This window comes from Podarcis cretensis (genome assembly GCF_951804945.1).
Source record: "Podarcis cretensis genome assembly, chromosome: 12".
In the NCBI taxonomy this organism is placed as follows: domain Eukaryota; kingdom Metazoa; phylum Chordata; class Lepidosauria; order Squamata; family Lacertidae; genus Podarcis; species Podarcis cretensis.
In genome coordinates, this window is record NC_137181.1 from 27,075,451 (window position 1) to 27,094,995 (window position 19,545).

Consider the following 19,545-nt stretch of genomic DNA (forward strand, 5'->3'; position numbering starts at 1 on the left):
CGAGCATCCTTTCCCAACCTTGGGTCCTTAGCAATTGTTGGACTACAACTCCCATCATCCACAGCCAGCAGTGGTCAGGGATGATGGGAGTTGCAGTACCTCTGGGAACCCAAAGTTGGGAAAGGCTGCCCAAGAGAGCATCCTTTCCCAACCTTGGGTCCTTAGCTGTTGTTGGACTACAACTCCCATCATCCATAGCCAGCAGTGGTCAGGGACGATGGGAATTGTAGTACCTCTGGGGACCCAAAGTTGGGAGAGCCTGTCCTAGAGAGCATCCTTTCCTAACCAACTCCCATCAGCCCCAGCTAGCACAGGCAGGGATGGTGGGAGTTGCCGTCGAAAACATCTGGAGGGGACCAAGTCAAAGAAGGCGGTACTGGAGAAGGAGAGTCCTCCTCTCGCCAAATTTGGCGGGGCTTCTCTTGAGAGTAAACTTGCTTAAGGCTTGCGCTGGTCGGGGGGGGGGGCGTTTTGACTGCCAAGAGGCCGCCAAGTTTTCCGCGCGCAGTTTCCTCGGGAGCAAAAGTTCCCGCCTTATATATCAAGTCAGCCTCGCGCGGGGAACGGGGCTGGTTCGGAGCCTGACGACAGAGAGAGAGAGAGAGAGAAAGAGAGAAAGAAAAGAAAAGGAGCCCAATTGCATTGTGAGAGAAAGAAAGAGAACTGAACGCTGGCGAGGGAGAGGAAGAAAACTCCCCGACGAGCCGGCGTCCCTCGCTCGGGCCAATGAGCGGCGCGCGGAGCGGGGAGCGTGGGCGGGGCGCGGGCGGCCTCCGCCTCCAGGGGAGAGAGCTAGGGCGGCCGGGAGGGAGAGAGTTGTTCTTCGGGCCGCGGCTGGAGGAGCAGCAGCTGCTTGGCTGAGGGGCGGCAGCAGTAACCTCCCTTTTTCTGGCCGCAGCTCCTGACAGGGCTTTGCTCCTCCTCGGCGCCTTCCCTCCCTCCTGCTTTTCTCTCTTACCCTCCCCATTCCTGGGGTCTCTTTCTTCCCCGCAGATATAACCCCCCCCCGCGCCCTCGCCTCCTTTCTCCACCCCTCATTGTCTCGGGGAGCGCGTCGCCCAATTCCTCGAAGGGGCGGGCGGGAGAAACTTGGCTATGGGTGAGGGCGGCGAAGTAGCGGCGGCCGCGGCGCTTTCTGCGTCTCGGGGCACCTCCGCGTAAAAAGAGCGAGAGGGCGCAGCGCTTCCCCTTCTCAGCCCGACGGAGCGGGGCTTTCCCTGGGGCGTCTTGTGCGCGTGCAGAGCAGCACCGGCAAGCCGCCTCCTTTCGGGCTGAGGTTGCCTCTTCTTGCCCTGCTCCCGGGCGGGCGCTGGGTGACTTTCTCGCCGCCCCCTTCTGCTCCTTCTTCTTCTTCTCCTCCTCTTTCTGCGCTCTCCCAGCGGAGCCAGATGTGCGACCTGCTCGACTCGCAGCCGCCGCCCGCCGAGAAGAAGCTCAGCAGGATGAAAAAGTTGCGGCGAACTTTGTCGGAGAGTTTCGGCCGAATCGGTGGGTGAGAGCGAGCGAGTTAAGCCGGGGGATGTCGGTGGGTTAGGCTCGCTCAGCTGCGCGTAGGGCGTCTATCATCATTATTTTTGCCAGCCTTCGAGGCTGCGAGGGGCAGCATTGTTTACGTCAACGTTTTCCTTTTTTAAGGGAAATTCTCTTATTCCGAATAGGATTCCTCGCAAGAAAAGGGAAAAGTTAACAGCTATGCTTATGCCTCGCTTGCTCCTCCTTGGGTGCCCTTGCTCCGCGAGGAAGAGCTGGGGAGCGGGGGGGGAGACTAGAGCTCTTATTCTGTGTCGCTTTATGCGGATGAAGTCCTCTTTTTCTCTTTTGACGCCCCTCCCGCTTTCAGTTTTTTGTGCAACATCTGGTCGAATACGCAAAAGTTGCTGCAAGGTCGGATTCATCACCCCCCACCCCCAAACCCAGATCACTGTCTCAATTAGAAGTGATTCCCAATTCAATGTATTTAGGCTAACAGCCCTAAAATTTATTTTTAAAAACGTCGAGTATTAATGCTCGACACGTAACAAAACTTTACTCTGTGTTGAGTATATTTTACATCATAGGTTCGATTTTCGTGTATTGGAGATAATTTAAGATTAGTTATTTCTTTGCAAACCTGAACTAAGTTCTCTTTCGTTTAGTCGAGTGGTTAAAAGGTGGCGCCCCTAACTCCTCCTCTTCACAAAAGTGTATTGAAAGTGGAGTAGTGATTTTTAATTCTATGCTAATTACTGACTGTGCTGGACTTGGGAGTAGAAGTTACCGTACTCTGTATTAACTGGCCCCATGCATTCAAATAGCCTTTAGTTATGGATTTGAGTGTTATGCTTTGGGAGGGGGGGGGGAATGAATAGCATCTTGTAGGTGTGCCTGATGAACCACTTAATGCACTGCATCAGCTTTTGCCAACCTGGTGCCCTCCAGATGTTTTGGCCTGCCTAGCATGGCAGCTGAGCCTGATGGGAGTTGTAAATCCAAAACATTTGGAGGACTTCAGGTCTAGTGCAGGTTGCGTTACATATGCCTGAGGTTTGCACTGAAAAAAATGTGAATGAGATGAATGTGTATCATAGTAGCTTGCATTCATTACTGCTTTGATTGACTGCAGCTGTCAAGTACATATATCATGGCAAACATGGATTTGATGCATGAGATGACCCAGTTAGAACATGCCCATTATGTTGTAGAAAGAGTCAGAGTAATGTGGGTCCGAATGGTTTATAACTTGAAACTACTCATATTGCATGTAGCCTGGCTGGACCTTTCAGAGGCACCCTCCTCTCCTATTATAGAAGGAATGAGTCACAAAAGTAAGCTAATCATCCCCCAAAGATGATCATCCCCCAAAGGTAACAAAGTGTGCAATGAATGAGCAGCAGTATTTGGAAATTATTTTGAGGGGTAACCTCTTTTGTGGCGGGGGGGGGGGGCGGCTCCTACATATCCACTTTTAATATTGTTGTTATAGCAAAAGGAACCTCTCTATTTTATTAGGCCCTGTTCTGTAATTAAAAACCAAAGTGGGACATGCAATGCCACTTAATTACATAGTTTCTGCTGGTGGAGTATAAATAAGTGGGAGCTTAGTTTTCCAGATGGCTTAGCTGTAAGGGAGGCCGTTGTTGGGATTGTGAATTAGCCGAACTGACAGGTTCTGGTCCAACTTACGGATGCAAAGTTATTTCCTTTTCCTTTAAACCTTTGCTTAATACTGTTATGAATCTACAGTGCTGCTGGCTTGCTGACTCACAAAGGACTTGCAGGCTGACACACCATTGCGAGAGCCACACATATTTTAATTTCTGTTCTTGCATCTCCCAGCCAGATTGCCAATTGGAAGTGACATAGGAATAGAAAAACGATGCCCTGTCTTCTAAACTATTCCATTCGTTTCTGTTATCTTAAATCTTGTGACCACTGTTTTACTTCACTCAGCCCCGCCTGCCACTGAGTTCTTAGTCATTTTTTCGGCATTTCTTGCTTTGTCCTGAATATCCTTTCTAGAGTACAGAGTGTGATAGTGTGGACAAAGGGAGGGGGGTAAGGCTCTATGCTTGTGCAAGACACTTTACAGCCCTGTCTTGAACAATCCCAAGAACTCTCCCCAAGTGCGTTTACTTGGGGTGAAGTCCCATTAATTCTCAAAGTGTGTACTGTATAGGATCGCAGCACAAACCCTCAAATTCTGAGCACATTTCTCTGAGAAAATTCCCCTGAACTTGGTGGGTGCTTGCAGTGGCGTAGCGTGGGTTGTCAGCACCCGGGGCAAGGCAAGTAATTTGCGCCCCCTAACCCGTGGATTTGCGCCCCCTAACCCGTGGATTTGTCCTAACCCCAGATGTTGCGCCCGGTGCGGCCGGCCCCCCCTGCACCCCCCACGCTACGCCACTGGGTGCTTGCTTCCAAGTCAGTTTAGGAGATGGGAGCCTCAGGCCTTAGGGAGCACCCTGTCTACAGTCATACATTCCTTAGCGGTCCTGCATTGTTCCCTTGTTGAGTGCTTTTGTCAGGGTGCAATGGGAGGTTGATACCGTAATGCCTCTTGCTTCCCTGGATGTGGACGACAGAGACGAGAGAGTGTGTGTGTGTGTAAAAACCAGCCTGTTAGAATTTTCATTCATTGCCTCTGACCACTACTGCCCCATTGGCTGCCTAGAAAGGAATGCAGCCTGCAGGCTGAAAAAGGGTTCCCCATCTCTGTTTTGAACCCGCCGTCCTCATTACTTATGGCTTTACTTTATTGTTAAAAAAACCAAGCTGGATAACTTAACAGGTCGATCATCTGAGAAAGTTTGCTCTGAAAAACTCCCACTTCAGTGTGCTGTCAGTCTGATAGGGAAGCGTCTGGGATCATTCAGCAGTGTCAGAAATGAAATGTAATAAATGGGGAAGGGCTGTAGGCAGGGGTGGATTTAGGGCTGTGCAAGTGGTGTGCATGCAGTCTGTGCACTGGGCTTTGGGAAGGAGGTGTGAGGCTCTGATAGAGTCCCAGAGCCTATGTAGTACTTTCCAAGCTTTGAGAAGGAGGTAGGAAGGTTTTAAAGGTAAAGGGACCCCTGACCATTAGGTCCAGTCGTGACCGATTCTGGGGTTGCGGCGCTCATCTCGCTTTATTGGCCGAGGGAGCCGGCGTACAGCTTCTGAGTCATGTGGCCAGCATGACCAAGCTGCTTCTGGCGAACCAGAGCAGCGCACAGAAACGCCGTTTACCTTCCCGCCAGAGCGATGCCTATTTATCTACTTGCACTTTGACGTGCTTTCGAACTGCTAGGTTGGCAGGAGCAGGGACCGAGTAACAGGAGCTCACCCCGTCGTGGTGAGGTTTAACCCACAGCGCCACCCGCGTCCCCCACGGAAGGTTTTAGGACCCTATTAAGAGCCTCACACCTCCTTCCCCAAATCAGAGAGGTCTAGAGGAAATGGAAACTGGTGCTTTAGTTGTTTTTGTTTTTGATGCACTTTAAAAAAATAAGTTGGGGTAAACAAACAGAAAGGGTGTTTCTTGGTTTCAGGTGAGATGACTACTGATAGCTTTTGAGAAATCCCAGTCTATCATTTTCTACATGCTCCTCCTACTTATATTTATATTAAAGTATTTACTTGCTGCCCACATCCATATTTCTGATGTCACTAAATAGTTCTGGGGTTTTGTTTTGTTTTTTTGGCTGCCCGCCTTCTTGCCTGAAATGAAACCCTAGTTACAGCTTCTTTAGGCATAGGCTAACATTTTCCTGTTAAATTGTTTCCACTTTGCCCTATTGGCAAATGCTGAACTTAAAAAAAGTATGTCTTGACAGTATAAATGGTTTGCTAGTCATTGCAAGCAGGTGTGACTTAGAAAAGGGGTGTAAAAGGATGTCTGATAGAAATATGCAATAAGCGGCTGTTGGGATTACTTGGTGTGTATGTAATTCCTTCGAATTAAGGTAAAATATAAGCCAAACTCATATTACCTGACAACTCTGAATGCTTCAAATATTACCTTGTTTGGAATGGCACAAGGACTTGAGACCCCTTTGTTGAAGCTACAAAGTTAGATTAGCCATAGCAAGGAAGGATTTATTATTATTATTTTTTGGTAGAGGGTGAATAATGCAGTTTGAGATAACAAACATGTAATATACAAAACTTCATCTGAGGCTTTTTGCAGATCTGGCACAAAACAGATAATTTGGATCCTATTTTTCTCTCTGTGTGTTTGGCAAGTTAGCTTTCACACATTCCCAATATCCCTTGCTGTTCTGCGGCTTGCTATCCACACTCTTGGGAGACCTTGAAAAGATTGTGTCTAGGCTGCATTTTTCTGTTTCTCCCCAATCACTTCTCCCTCCTCCAGTGATGTCCATTCAGAATGGCAGGGCAGGAGGGCCAACAGAGCAAAGCCAAGCCCAGTGACAGGCAGAGCTAACTATTTCTGATTTTGCTTCTGTCCTCTTCTCCAAAGGCAACACAGGGGCTAGGGAAGAGGAAGCTGACAGCCAGTCAGTGGCGTAGCGTGGGTTGTCAGCACCCGGGGCAAGGCAAGTAATTTGTGCCCCCTAACCCATGGATTTGCGCCCCCTAACCCTAACCCCCAGATGTTGCGCCCAGTGCGGCCGACCCCCCCTGCACCCCCCACGCTACGCCACTGCAGCCAGTTTAGTCACCTGAACTGGTTGTTAGTAAGAAGGCAGGAAAGGGGGGGGGATGGTTGAGACTTGTGGGGCAATGCTCTTTTTGCTCTAATGGACTGGACACCACTGCCTCTGCCCAGCTCTGCCTTTTTCCCATTCTGGACATGTGTTCAAATATTTCTGAACCTGAGTACATATACATATACATATATTTTCTGGGAAGAGTGCAGGAGAAAATATTTATCAACCTTATCCAGCTATTTACTATGTTTCACAATAGGCAAGAAGGAAAAGCTTGTGGATTTTTGGGGACAGTTTAGAGAGCAATATCAATTTTCTTTTTTGGTGTTTTGCTTTTAATGAGGTCTTGTGTAAAGCTGCTGCTGCTGCTGACAACACACACACATATAAAAGCCAAATGTAAGTGCAGTGGTTATAGTCTCCCAGGTAATCCCCCATATTTGCTTCGTGGTGTCCTTGAGCGAATAACTTCTCCAAACTGGGCACGAGGCAGTCAGTGGTATTGCATTTATTTGGTTCGGTGCTACCCAGAAACAACAAGTTCAGGGTTGTGCTTGGGTGAGGAGATAGCGGAGATAGTTTGGTCCCTGCTCCTGCCAACCTAGCAGTTCGAAAGCAACTCAAAATGCAAGTAGATAAATTGGTACTACTCCGACGGGAAGGTAAACGGCGTTTCTGTGCGCTGCTCTGATTCGCCAGAAGCGGCTTAGTCATGCTGGCCACATGTACACCGGCTCCCTCGGCCAATAAAGCGAGATGAGCGCCGCAACCCCAGAATCGGTCACGACTGGACCTAATGGTCAGGGGTCCCTTTACCTTTACTTTTAACCCACTGGAATGGTAGACTGTTGACCCCACAAAATGTGCTCATGTCTGCAGGATTGACTGGATATGTACAATGGCTATATTTACTTATCAGATTTTCCACGGTAAGAGGAAATCCCGATTAGGCCCATATGTGGATATGAGCAATGCTAGTTTCAGGATAAACTCCTGCCTAGATTCCAATATCTTGTGTTAGAATCCCTGATTTGTAGCAGTTCCTTAATTCTGAAGGGGGCGGGTTTGAGGCTATTTCTTGAATGTATTTGGTGCACCTATCCAGATGGATGATTTCGTTACACCTGTCCTTAAATTTGTTTTAGGTGCTTTATTGCTAAGCATTTGAGAACCAGAAACCCTTGTGGATCTGCTGCAAATCATCTAGCAATCTGCTAGTAGGTTCTGATCTACCTTCTGCTCACCCCTTTCTGCAGTTCTTAATCGCTTGATTGCATGAGCGCACTGGAAATAAAAGTAGTCTGTGACTCTTAAGTTGTGACCACTGCATTGTGTTTAGGAGTGAGGTCCATTCATTAATTATAAGAAGTTGAGAAGAGCACAGACCTTGTAGGTCAGTGCTGTATCCTGTTTCCCACATTGGCCCGGCCAGAGATCCCCAAGAAGCCACAGGCAAGACCTAAAGGCAATCGCCCTTTCGGGCTGTAGCTGGTATTTATTGCCTTTAATCCTGGAAATGCCATTTATCTGTCATGGCTAATAGCCATAGATAGGCCTGTTCTGCCTTTCTAAAGCCAGTGACCGATGGCTATTGCCCTATCTTGTTCCAGTGACTTCCATAAACGAATTGTGCATTGCGCCTGTCTGTCACCTGAATATTATTCCTGATTCATTTTCATTGGTGGCTAGCCTACAGTTCCAATATTACTGGATAATGAAAGAAAAAAAATCTTTAAAAAAGCAACACTATTCCCTCCCTCCCTCCCTAGTTATCTTTTTTTCCTCAAGTAGAGATAGGCAGCCTGTGGCTTTTGAGGCATAAGTGGCCTTGGGGGTAATTTCTTGCATTCCTTTGCTTAGTTTGCAAAGGTGGAAAATATATTGTTAGCAGGGAGGATATAAAAATGGGATTAGGAATGGGAGACAAAGGCAGAAAAATGCAGAGAGAACAAAACTCGCTTTTGACTCTGGTTCTTACCCTCTACTAGTATGATCCCTCCATATTCTGAGGAAATGCAGCTCATGAAAGGTTGCCCCAGGCACACTATAGACACCAATGCTGCACTCCTAATTCCTGGGAGTAAGGTTAGGATCTCACTTTTAAAGGCACCCAACCACATCACTGGTTGTTTTCAGAAGTGACTCTTCTGAAAGCTTGAACATCACTTTCTTGGGCTCCTAACAAAACCCATGGAAGCTGTTTTAAGAGCATTCTGAGTAACTGCCCTATGTAAATTCTAAACATTTCAGAGACCAAATAGAATTAATTGCAGACTTCACATTCTGCTTGCACTGGGAAATTTAAGCATTTTAGGATTTGATCCAACTTTTGTGCCAGTTTGTGTCACAATCTATTTAAATATAAGCCTGTCTTCAAGGAATTCGGAGCAGCTTGCACATAGTTCTCAGGTACGTAGTTTCCACCCAGCAATTTACAAGGCTAAACCTGCTTGGTTTCGTTAGCAGAATTGCATCACATGTTATTGGACTGGAACCCTTTGCTAAGTTTGCAGGGAGGTCACATTTTAAGGATGATGATATTTGGCATGGTCTTGCCTGGGGTTTGAGGGCTGATGTTCAAAATCACCCAGTGATTAAAAATGCCACTTCGCCGGGTGGGTAGTGAACCCATGGTAGGTAGTGCGATTGCCCCTTTTGCATGGTTGTGCTAGGATGGAGATGTGCGGTCGTGCTTAGTAGCATTAATGCAGAAGGATAGACAGCTGCTAGAGATAGACAACAGAAGATCTGTTATCCCCTTATGAACTTGCTAATATTTTTTAGATCTTCTTCAGAGGCCCTGGTCTGGCTGCTGCCTCCTTCAGAGTTTAGGTGGGTGGCAATTGGGTGCAGGGCTCTTCTGTGGTAGCTCTGTCTCTCCAGAGGTGTCTGCCTGGGGCTTGCTCCTCTGCATTTTAGGAGCTGGTTGAAGCCCATCTAACTGCATTGCTGTTGCTGCTGTTTTTTAATGCAGCTTTTTGGTTTTGTTTACTTCTCTTAAGACTGCGAGTTGTCCTGGGTGCATATGTGGAGAGGCAACATGTAAATGTTTTGAATAAATGCACCCTAAAGGCTTAAGTGTGTACATAAAAATATTTGTGTTTAAGGAACTTTTTATCTTTTGTTATGTGTGTGTGTGTGTTAAAGATCATGTATTTTGGTAGGAAGCTGGGGTGAGGGGTGAGCCAAGAGTGCAGGAGTTAGTTTAAAACTCAAGAATTTGGCTAGAAGTTTAATCAACAAGGTGGTAACAGCTATCTTGTAAAAGCTGAGCATTTTTCTTTTGTATGCTAGTAACTTTGTTTGCTACCATCTAATTCAGCTGCTGGAAGTTAGATGCTGAGCTACAGCTGTTCTCAATTTCTCTCCTGTTTCACTCCCGTTGTCTGGGTGTTTAAACATAATGTGATTTTCTCACTCCTTGGTGATAAGAGTCTCTAAGCTGCCTTTCTGTGGAAAAAGCTATAACGTATAGCTTGAACTGCAGAAAAAAGATGCATTTTGATGATTTTATTGTTAAACTGTGAGCAGAATTGTCCATTTGGTCTAATGTTTTAGCTACCTAGCTGCAAGTGCTAGTTATCATACTACTACTAAAATTTGTCAATGTTAAGTTTGTAAATAATCAGATGCCTTTTTAGCTATACTTTTGACATGTTTTTTTACTAGAAAATTAAAAGTTAGGGTGGGCCATCCTTTACCTGCTGAGATGGAAGGAGCAAAGCAATGCAATGTGGTCATGCATGCATGACCCCCCCCCCCGGTTGCACCTCATACCTGGGACCTGGAAATGAATCCTCCATATGTAGTCATCTTCTGTGGAATGTTCCTTCAGCCACAACATAATCTAGGGATCTTCATCTGACAGCAGATGCATCTGGTGGCTTTCCATTTACAGGGCACTACCACAGAAAAGGCCTGGTCGCCTGAAGTCCAACATTCTATAATGCCTCAAAGTCCTTGTCCCTGATATAAGTTAATGGATATATTCATATAGATCAGGCATGGCCAAACTTGGCCCTCTAGCTGTTTTGGGACTACAATTCCCATCATCCCTGACCACTGGTCCTGTTAGCTAGGGATGATGGGAGCTGTAGTCCCCAAACAGCTGGAGGGCCAAGTTTGGCCATGCCTGAAGATGAAGGCAGGCTTTCACCTATCCATTAGGCAGCTACCCATTCTTCTTCCCTGTTATTAATTTTGAACCATTTATGAGTGGGCCATAAATATGGGTTTAGCTTAGACTTCACCATCTTGGTGTCCTCCATATGTTTTGGGCTTCAGCTCTCATCAGCCCTAGGCCATCTCCTCTGCATTTTAGTTGCCCAACTCCACGTGGATAGAAAGAGATGGAGATAAGTTATGGGGAAGTGTGGCAATACATTAAGCAAGGTATGTTATTGTGTAATTGTTGATTTCGTACAGATGGAATACATTATAAGTAAACAATGGATGGCAAGGTGTTCACAATAGGCTTATTGAACAGTCAACTTCTGGCATTTCACTTGCAAGCTCCCATAGGTGTGCTTAAATGAAAGCAGAAACGTGCAGATTCAAGTCCTGCTGAGCTAGAGGAGACAACTGAATGTTGTATTATAACTTATTAAAGGATTTTTTCTTCATGCTTGCTATGCAGTTCTACTAACCTATGAACATTTTGATTTTTTTGATTAAAGTATTAAGCAAATAAATACTCAATAAATACAACAGGGGCAGGCAGCCCTTTTTTTGTCAAGGGCTCCGTTCCTTTGGAGGTAATCTGTTGTGAGGTGCAAACAGGCAGTGGCAGGGGCTGGAGACAAAAGTGGGCAGAACCTTCTCTTTCTTTCTGTCCTTCTTTCTTCTATTTCCTATTATTCCTTGCACCCTATGTGAAACAGGGCCTGTAGATCAGAGGTTGCCTACTTGTGAAATGCAGATAAATATTTCCTCTAATTTCGCCCCGTCCCTGGCTCTTTGCTACTGATTGAAATACAGTGCAGATAACCAGTTTTCTTTTCTTTTTTTTGTAGCCTTGAAGAAAGATGACAATGGCTTTGATGAGGTAGGTGAAATATTTCAGGCTGTTCCATTTTACTACTAAAAGTTGTAGTCGTTTACTTCACTATCTTTTATTTCCCTTCTCTTCAGATGTAGTTTTTGACAAAAGACACTGAGATGAGTACTGGATTCCATACAGGATGGAGCTTATGTTTATATATTTTGCCTTCAAATGAGAAAAGCCTAGTCCAGCCTTTGCCAACCTGCGTGGCCTCCAGGTGTGTTGGATTGCTGCTCACATCAACTGCAGCCAGCTGATGAGAGCTTCAGTCCAAAGTACCTGTACCTAGGGCTTACCTGTTTGGCCAAGGTTGGCCTAGTGGTTCTTGTTGAAAATTAACATGAGAGAGATGCATATATATATATATATATATATATATATATATATCCATCTCCAATTTCTCCATGTTTATTTATTTACAACATTTTCATGCTACCTATCAACGAAGTCCTCGGGTGGTTTACAAATGTTATGAATTGGTAAAATACAGAACCACAATCAAATAACATCAGGACAAATGTAATTTATATGCCAAACCTTGCTATTCCACTGCTAAACTTCCCGAGGAGAGATCTTTCGGAGTTTACCTCACTTGCCAGTACAAGTTTGGATCACCAAAAGATAGTTGCATATGAGTAGAGTGCCCCAAGTATTACCTTTCGATGCATTTGTTTGGATCATCTGTTCATATGCATGGTCTTGTATCCTCTTTTTATGAAAACGAGCAGGGATTCTTAATTTACAAATCTATATGTTTTGCTGTGAGTTCCATTTTTGTTACATTTACATCCTGCCTTTCCTCTGAGGCAACACACATGGTTCCTTCCCCTCCATTTTATACTCACAACAACCCTGTGAGGCAGAGAGGAGAGCGAGAGAGAGAGACTGGCACAAGACCAACCTGTGACCTTTGTAGCCAGGTAGGGATTTGAACCCAGATCTTTCCAGCTATAGCCAAACTCTCTAACCCCACTAAAGAGAGAGAATACTATTAACAGGGAAAGACTTATGTGGTGAACCGCCCTGAGATCTACGGGTTTAGAGTGGTATACCAATTTAATAATTTATTTATTTTTTAAATGCCAACACATACCTCTGGTGTTTAAAAGCTTACACAGCTGCCCATATATGACCTGGCCAGGCTCAATATTCATTTACAAGGCCCTTAATAACATAGGTCCAGTCTTGGATGCATAAATAGTAACAACTAGAAGCCATGCATAAAATGCTGTGAGCCCAAGACTGTGCGACTCCCTCTCAACTGAGATCAGACAGGGGCAGTTCTTGATGAACTTGAGGTGCCATGACACAGGCTTTAAAAATATATATTATTCCAGCAGGCATAGTAAGGTTGCATTCGTGTGTGTGTGTTTTTATGATTATTTTGCTATTTTATACTGTACGGTTTGCTTTATGTACACTGTTTAGAAATGCTAACTATTAAGTGGTATAGGAATGCCCTAATTACTTAATTAAATAGAAAACCAGAAGTCCAGTCCAAAAGGAACAGATGAAACTTGTGCTGGTTGGCAAGGAGAACTTTCAGTTGACTGGTACTGTTGGTAAAGGTAAAGGTACCCTGACCATTAGGTCTAGTCACGGACGACTCTGGGGTTGCGCGATCAACTCGCTCTATAGGCCGAGGGAGCCGGCATTTGTCCGCAGACAGCTTCCGGGTCATGTGGCCAGCATGTCTAAGCCGCTTCTGGCGAACCAGAGCAGCGCACGGAAACTCCGTTTACCTTCCTGCCAGAGCAGTACCTATTTATCTACTTGCACTTGATATGCTTTCGAACTGCTAGGTAGGCAGGAGCTGGTACCGAACAATGGGAGCTCACCCCGTTGTAGGGATTCGAACCGTCGACCTTCTGATCGGCAAACCCTAGGCTCTGTGGTTTAGACCACAGCGCCACCCGCAAATGCCTCTATTTTTCAGTTGATATTTCTCCTCCAGAAGAAAATGCACAGCAAGAATCAATATGGTGAATCTGAAAACTTGACCTCCTCAAAAACCTGGTCCTACAGGGCGTTGAACCCTTTCACTTTTCCTAATGTTGTTCCTGATGAAATGGTTGGTGACTAGTGGATAATGGGTCCCAAGACTAGGTTTGCAGAACTGTAAGAATCGTTTTAGGCAAGGCAATCTTGACTGTCTGATTTAGGACTTTAAAATTTGAGCATCTGAGCTTTGAGAGTGATGGAAAGCGAAAGTATGTGGGCATGGGTGATGTGAATGTGAAATACAAAGAAATGGAATATGGTACTCTGGAAATGAAACTTACTCAAAGATTAGGAAGTCAGTGAGTCTCTTGCTCGCTGAGCTTGTGGGTCTGGACATGTAGCTTCCCAGAAAGCACCAGAAATGGTATCTGAGCACGTGCACTATAATTGTTTTGTTAAAAGCTTAGCTCATAAATCCTACAAATAAGCTTGTATCATACTGTTCTTTTTTTATTGTATTAAAACACTTTTTCTCTCTCCCTCCACTGTGTTCTTTGTTTCCCCTCTTTCGAGGAGACTAGATAATTTCAAACAAAACTGAAAGGATGTTAGAATTACTTAAAATTTCACAATGCAGGAAGAAAATATTAAAACACTTCATCAACTTCTTGTCTCAGACGGAATCTTATATTTTGAAATAAACAAAAGGTTTCAGAATCTTTTTGTGATTTTATTTTTTATTTTTAAGAATGCACTTGACACATTTAGTAGATGCTTTCTTAGGCATGCGTTGCCAAAGTCTGTAATGCTAATTGTGTAAACAAGAGCTTCTAAAAGCTCTGTTGCTCCTACAAGTGAAGTGGAAGATAATGAGAGGAAGGAAGCGCTTTAGGTGATACAGTGGTGCCCCGCAAGACGAACGCCTCGCAAGATGGAAAACCTGCTAGACGAAAGGGTTTTCCATTTTGGAGGCGCTTCGCAAAACGAATTTCCCTATGGGCTTGCTTCGCAAGACGAAAATGTCTTGTGAGTTCCTGCGGGGTTTTTTCCCCTTTTTTCCCTCTTTTCCTAAGCCCTAAGCCGCTTATCAGCTGATCCGCTGATAAGCCGCTTATCAGCTGATCCGCTAAAAGCCGCTAAACCGCTAATAGCGCTAATCCGCTAAGCTGTCAATGGTCTTGCTTCGCAAAACGAAAAAACCGCTATACGAAGAGCCTCACGGAACGGATTAATTTCGTCTTGCGAGGCACCACTGTATTTAACCAATTCAGTCTCCCATAGTTCTCTGTTTGGCCCTTGGCATTCTCCCCAGGTCACCCCGTCACTCACCCTCCTCTGCATCCTCCTCCAAGTTCTTTTGCATGTCTGGAACGTGTTCTTGGACTGTGATTGGGCCTTTCTACTTGCCTGGATGTAGATATATGTGCAGGGGCAGGGATGTAGACATCTCTGGTCTCTGCATGGTTGGAATACAGCCTATTGTCCAAGGGTAAGTTGCCCACTATGGGACGTGGGTGGCGCTGTGGGTTAAACTACAGAGCCTAGGACTTGTCAATCAGAAGGTCGGCAGTTCGAATCCCATGACAGGGTGAGGTCCTGTTTTTCAGTCCCTGCTCCTGCCAACCTAGCAGTTCAAAAGCACGTCAAAGTGCAAGTAGATAAATAGGTACCACTCCAGTGGGAAGGTAAACGGCGTATCCGTGTGCTGCTCTGGTTCGCCAGAAGCGGCTTAGTCATGCTGGCCGCATGACCCAGAAGCTGTCTGTGGACAAACGCCGGCTCCCTCGGCCAATAAAGCGAGATGAGCGCCGCAACCCCAGAGTCGGTCACGACTGGACCTAATGGTCAGGGGTCCCTTTACCTTTTTAAATTGCCCACTCACTTCTGCACCTGGACCCACCTACCCTGGCATACTGCCCCTGACAGGTTGCCCTCAAGGGAATGTAGCCCTTGGATTGAAAAAAGGCTTTCCCATCTCTGACATCTGGTATTCATTTAATGATAGTAGTAATTTGCCCCCCCCAAAGTGCTTTTGAGTGTTCAAAGGGCTTCGCATGGATTATTTTAGCAATCCTAATAAAGTGTGAGGTGGGGTTGGCCTTGTGCCCATTTTGTGGAATTTTGAGGAAGACCGAGGCTGAAAGAAACAGTCACTTGGTCAAGGTCACCTAGTAAGTTCATTGTTAAGGTGAGATTTGAACTGGCTCTTGCTGCTCCATTCACTTCTTGCGCCATCATGGTATTCTGCCAGTGCGTTGGCGTCTGTTTTTGTATTTCAATGGTGTGGGTTCAGGGCATACGGGTTATGTAAGATTGGCAGCCCTGTGCCCTGTGGAAGCTGTGTAGGGTTGCTGGATCGTGCGGCAGATGATTTCAATCTGCATAGCTGTGGGTTGTCTGAGAAACTGCTTAAGATAAGTGCCAGCTCTTGATAGATTATTTGGCTAAAATGGAGTGGACTGTGTGTAGAGCATAATTACTTCTCTGCTTTCTTGACATCTTCCTTTCTTGCTAATGGGTTGCATTGGAGTGGAATCTCAAACAGCTGCTTTGAATGGGGAATGCATTACAGGCTAAGGGAGGGCAAATTATGTCCCCGTCTTCCCTGCCACCCATCAACAATAAAGCAGGCAAGGCACTAAATTAAAAGTTTTTATCTGCCAGAAAATTCTGGGAACTGTCTTTTACTTATTCTGTTCCATCTCAGGTTTATTTTGCTTTGTTTTCAGAGTGGGGTCAGGCGAACCAGTCTCAGAGACTGGCTGACCTTTGTGATGGGGGGCGGCAGCGAAATAGCTGATCTCTTAACCTCTTCATTGGAAGGCAAGATGGGCAGCAATGAACTTTTTTGCTGTTTCTTTGCTTTATATAGTAAGCTATTGATTTTTACACACAAACAATGCTTCATCGGTGAAAAGGAGGTCGTTCTTCTGCCCCTGTGCACCAGGATGCCGATGTAGAGATTGAGTGTGTGGGGAGGGAATCAGTGAAGTGCAAAGGGATCTGATATGAATAGGAAGCACAGATTTTAGTGCAGTGTGTAGGAAATATAAAAAAGAATGATAAATGGGCCTGCAGGGGGTGAGGGACAGTGTTAAAAACACAGAGGAAAGTTCTGAGCAATTCAGCTGTCTAGGTTCTCTGGAAGTGATATGTTTGGATTGTATAGAATTTGTCTTCCATGCATGCAAGTTTGCTATCTTGAGGGCAGGAGTGGACTTAGTACACATGGTCTGCAGGAAGTAGTAAGTGCATAGCTTACAGGTTCCTGCAGGGCTTTAAAATTATTATTATTATTATTATTATTATTATTATTATTAAAAAAGGATTTCTGAACTGGTAACCGGCTTCTAATGGTAACAGATTATATCACACTTCCTGGAAATAATGTATTGACAGAATGTATTGGGAGGTGATGTGCACTTTGAAGTAGTTGGTAGAAAGACAAGTTCATAGAAGTAACTTATTTTACAGTCAGTTAAATGACTTGAAGTTACTGTAATGACTTATTACTTGATTCTGAGAGGCTAGGTAGTATAGAAGCTTGAAAAATAAATGTCCACTTGTGCCATGAAAATACCCGTTTACTTTAATGGATGCTCCATTTATGAATAGTTTTTAAACAACCAACCAATGGGTGGGGTTTCTATAGACACAGATAAATCAGACCCCACATACTGGGAATGGTATACAGTTGTACCTTGGTTGACAAACGCCTTGCGACTCAAACGTCTTGGCTCCCGAACGCCACAAACCCGCAAGTGAGTGTTCCGATTTGCGAATGTTCTTTGTAACCCAAACATCTGACATGGCTTCCGATTGAGTGCAGGAGCTTCCTGCAGCCAGTCAGAAGCTGTGCTATGGTTTTCGAACATTTTGGAGGTCAAACGGACTTCTGGAACAGATTCCATTCGTCAACCAAGGTATGATTGTATAGTGGTTGACTTTTGTTCTGTCACTGTGGCCACACTCACCACTGGAATGCAGGCCCCTCCAGAAGGTTTCCCAAGAGTAAATGTGCTTCTCAGGCTGAAAAGCGTTAGCTATTCTGATTTACTTGGATTTACAAATGCTGCTCTCTGGTGTGGTTTGCTGTTCAGCTTAGAACTGTCTTACTAGGCTTCCCTATCTCTGATTGTTTCACTATCGCAACTACCTTTGTGGGCAGAAGTAATTGCTGTTCATGTTTTACAGGGTTGGAACGGAGACTGAAAGAGTGATTGCCCAAGACTGCTGAAAGGGATGTGGTGTAGCATTTGAATTTCTGAGCTCAGAAATGTGTGTCTGGCTCTCTTGATGTTGTTATATACTTACTGATCTTCAGCGTATGCCTTGACTGTTCACGTTCGCTGATAAATAATATATTCAGTTACGGAAAACAAGGGTAGGAGGTGGTAGAATACTGCAGTAAATTTAGCAGCTGTGATAGCACTGTTTGCTCTGCAGTTAACAGGTTTTTGCATGACTTGCTGGAATCCAGATTGCATTACAGTATTTGCATTGTCCTGGGATTGGATTCCAGTAGCTGCAGCATTCCATGGTATGGCAGCTAGGTTCTTGGTGTTGATGTCTGAAGTGCTTAGCATACATATTTGGAAGCAAATCCCACTGGAACGTTTGACAGAACCAGGTTCGAATTGTGCTCTAAAATGCAATCTCATTTGAACCTACTATTGAGTAAATGTTGGACTAAAACTACATTTAAATCAACCAGCCTTTCTTTCATATTAGTGTAAGGATTGTCTTGAAATCTTGCTGTATACGCTTAGTCAGAAGAAATGCAATTCTTTTCTAATGAAGATTGAACGTTCTTCGGACAGAGTTGCCAGAGTTGAAGACTGGGAGATAAACTGGGACCCTCCTGACTTACCTTTGGAATGTCTTCACGCTGAGGTCAAGGTCTTTGCTAACCTGATGCCCTCTAGATGTTTTGGATTACAACTCCCATCAGTTGTGCTGGTTGGGGCTGATGGAAGTTGTAAGCCAAAATATCTGGGTGATGGGGAGGCAGAACTAGCAGATACAAAGCCATTGTCTTGGAAGTGATATCTTATCAGTAGCTGCTAGTCATGATGGCTCTACAAACAAATGGATCTCAGAGGCAGTCTTGTATACCCCTCAGCACTTGTTGTGTTGCTTAGAAACTATGGGAGAGGGCCGTAGTCATCATGTCCTGCTGTACTGGGATCTTTCCAATAGGGCAGCTAGTGGTGGGTTGTCCTGTAGAGTGGAAGAATCATAGAATCATAGAGTTGGAAGAGACCACAAGGGCCATCGAGTCCAACCCCCTGCCAAGCAGGAAACACCATCAGAGCACTCCTGACATATGGTTGTCAAGCCTTTGCTTAAAGACCTCCAAAGAAGGAGACTCCACCACACTCCTTGGCAGCCAATTCCACTGTCGAACAGCTCTTACTGTCAGGAAGTTCTTCCTAATGTTTAGGTGGAATCTTTTTTCTTGTAGTTTGGAACCATTGCTCCGTGTCCGCTTCTCTGGAGCAGCAGAAAACAACCTTTCTCCCTCCTCTATGTGACATCCTTTTATATATTTGAACATGGCTATCATATCACCCCTTAACCTCCTCTTCTCCAGGCTAAACATGCCCAGAGATCTTTGCCTGAGCCGCCCTCTCTCCTCTTATGTACTGTTGAAACAGTGAAGGGCCACTAAAGCCTGTTGACTCTGTCTCAACATGTTTTGTCATTCTCTTGGAATACAGGCAGACAGAGAAGAGGCATCCATGTTTTCCTGGTATGGTCAGATAAAGACTGTTCTATTTCTCCTTCCCCAACCTGGTGTGGTACTTTCCAGGAGCAGATAACAGAATGGATGTATTTTCTCCAAAATACTAAATGCGGTGAAACCTGACTCCCAATTGTTCCCAAGCAGACGTTTTATCAAAATAACGTGGATCTGTTTAGGCATAACATCACAAGGTTTTCTTCTGTCTTGTGTAAAGCAAAGGCAAGAACAGAATGAAATGTCAATAGAAGCCAACTCCATCATGGGAAAACACATGGCAGATGTTGAAATGGTTTCTAAAATTTTGTAAAGTTAACAAGATAGTGGAAAATCCTAAGGACTGTGGAAATGCGAGCAATATATAAGCTGCTTTCCTATTGGGATGAAGCATGGTGACCTTTTCCTTGTTTGATCAGCTGGGTAGTGTGCGTATTTCTGCATGGGAAGCTAAAACAGTATCAGAGTTGCAGATGTGTCTCTGTCCCCACCCAGTGATTTAGTGACCTCTAATAGATTCACTTGAGAAAACTCTTGGGAGCCTTCAATAGGGACCTTTTATATGCTTTTTGAAAATTGAATTTAGTCACATTTCTTCCTGTTGCCTGTGCAGTCAGGGATGCATACCAAAGGGACCACAACTTTGCATAGGATTACTTTTCCCTGCAGTTTCTCTTAAGTCCCAGGACAGGGCT

At 45.0% G+C, this 19,545-nt stretch overlaps 1 protein-coding gene across 2 annotated transcripts in view; it reads left to right on the top strand.

Annotated features, from left to right (window-relative positions):
- Nucleotides 1–825: 825 nt before the first annotated feature.
- Nucleotides 826–19,545, top strand: part of CDK14 (cyclin dependent kinase 14) — a 233,697-nt gene continuing 214,977 nt past the window's right edge. The window contains exons 1-2 of one of the 2 annotated variants that reach the window (XM_079948352.1): nt 826–1,488; nt 11,141–11,172. In XM_079948352.1, coding sequence (XP_079804478.1) covers nt 1,389–1,488; nt 11,141–11,172 — 132 coding nt within the window. In that variant the 5' untranslated portion in view covers nt 826–1,388. The remainder of the gene's footprint in view (nt 1,489–11,140; nt 11,173–19,545) is intronic. The other variant, XM_079948351.1, reaches the window with a different exon arrangement.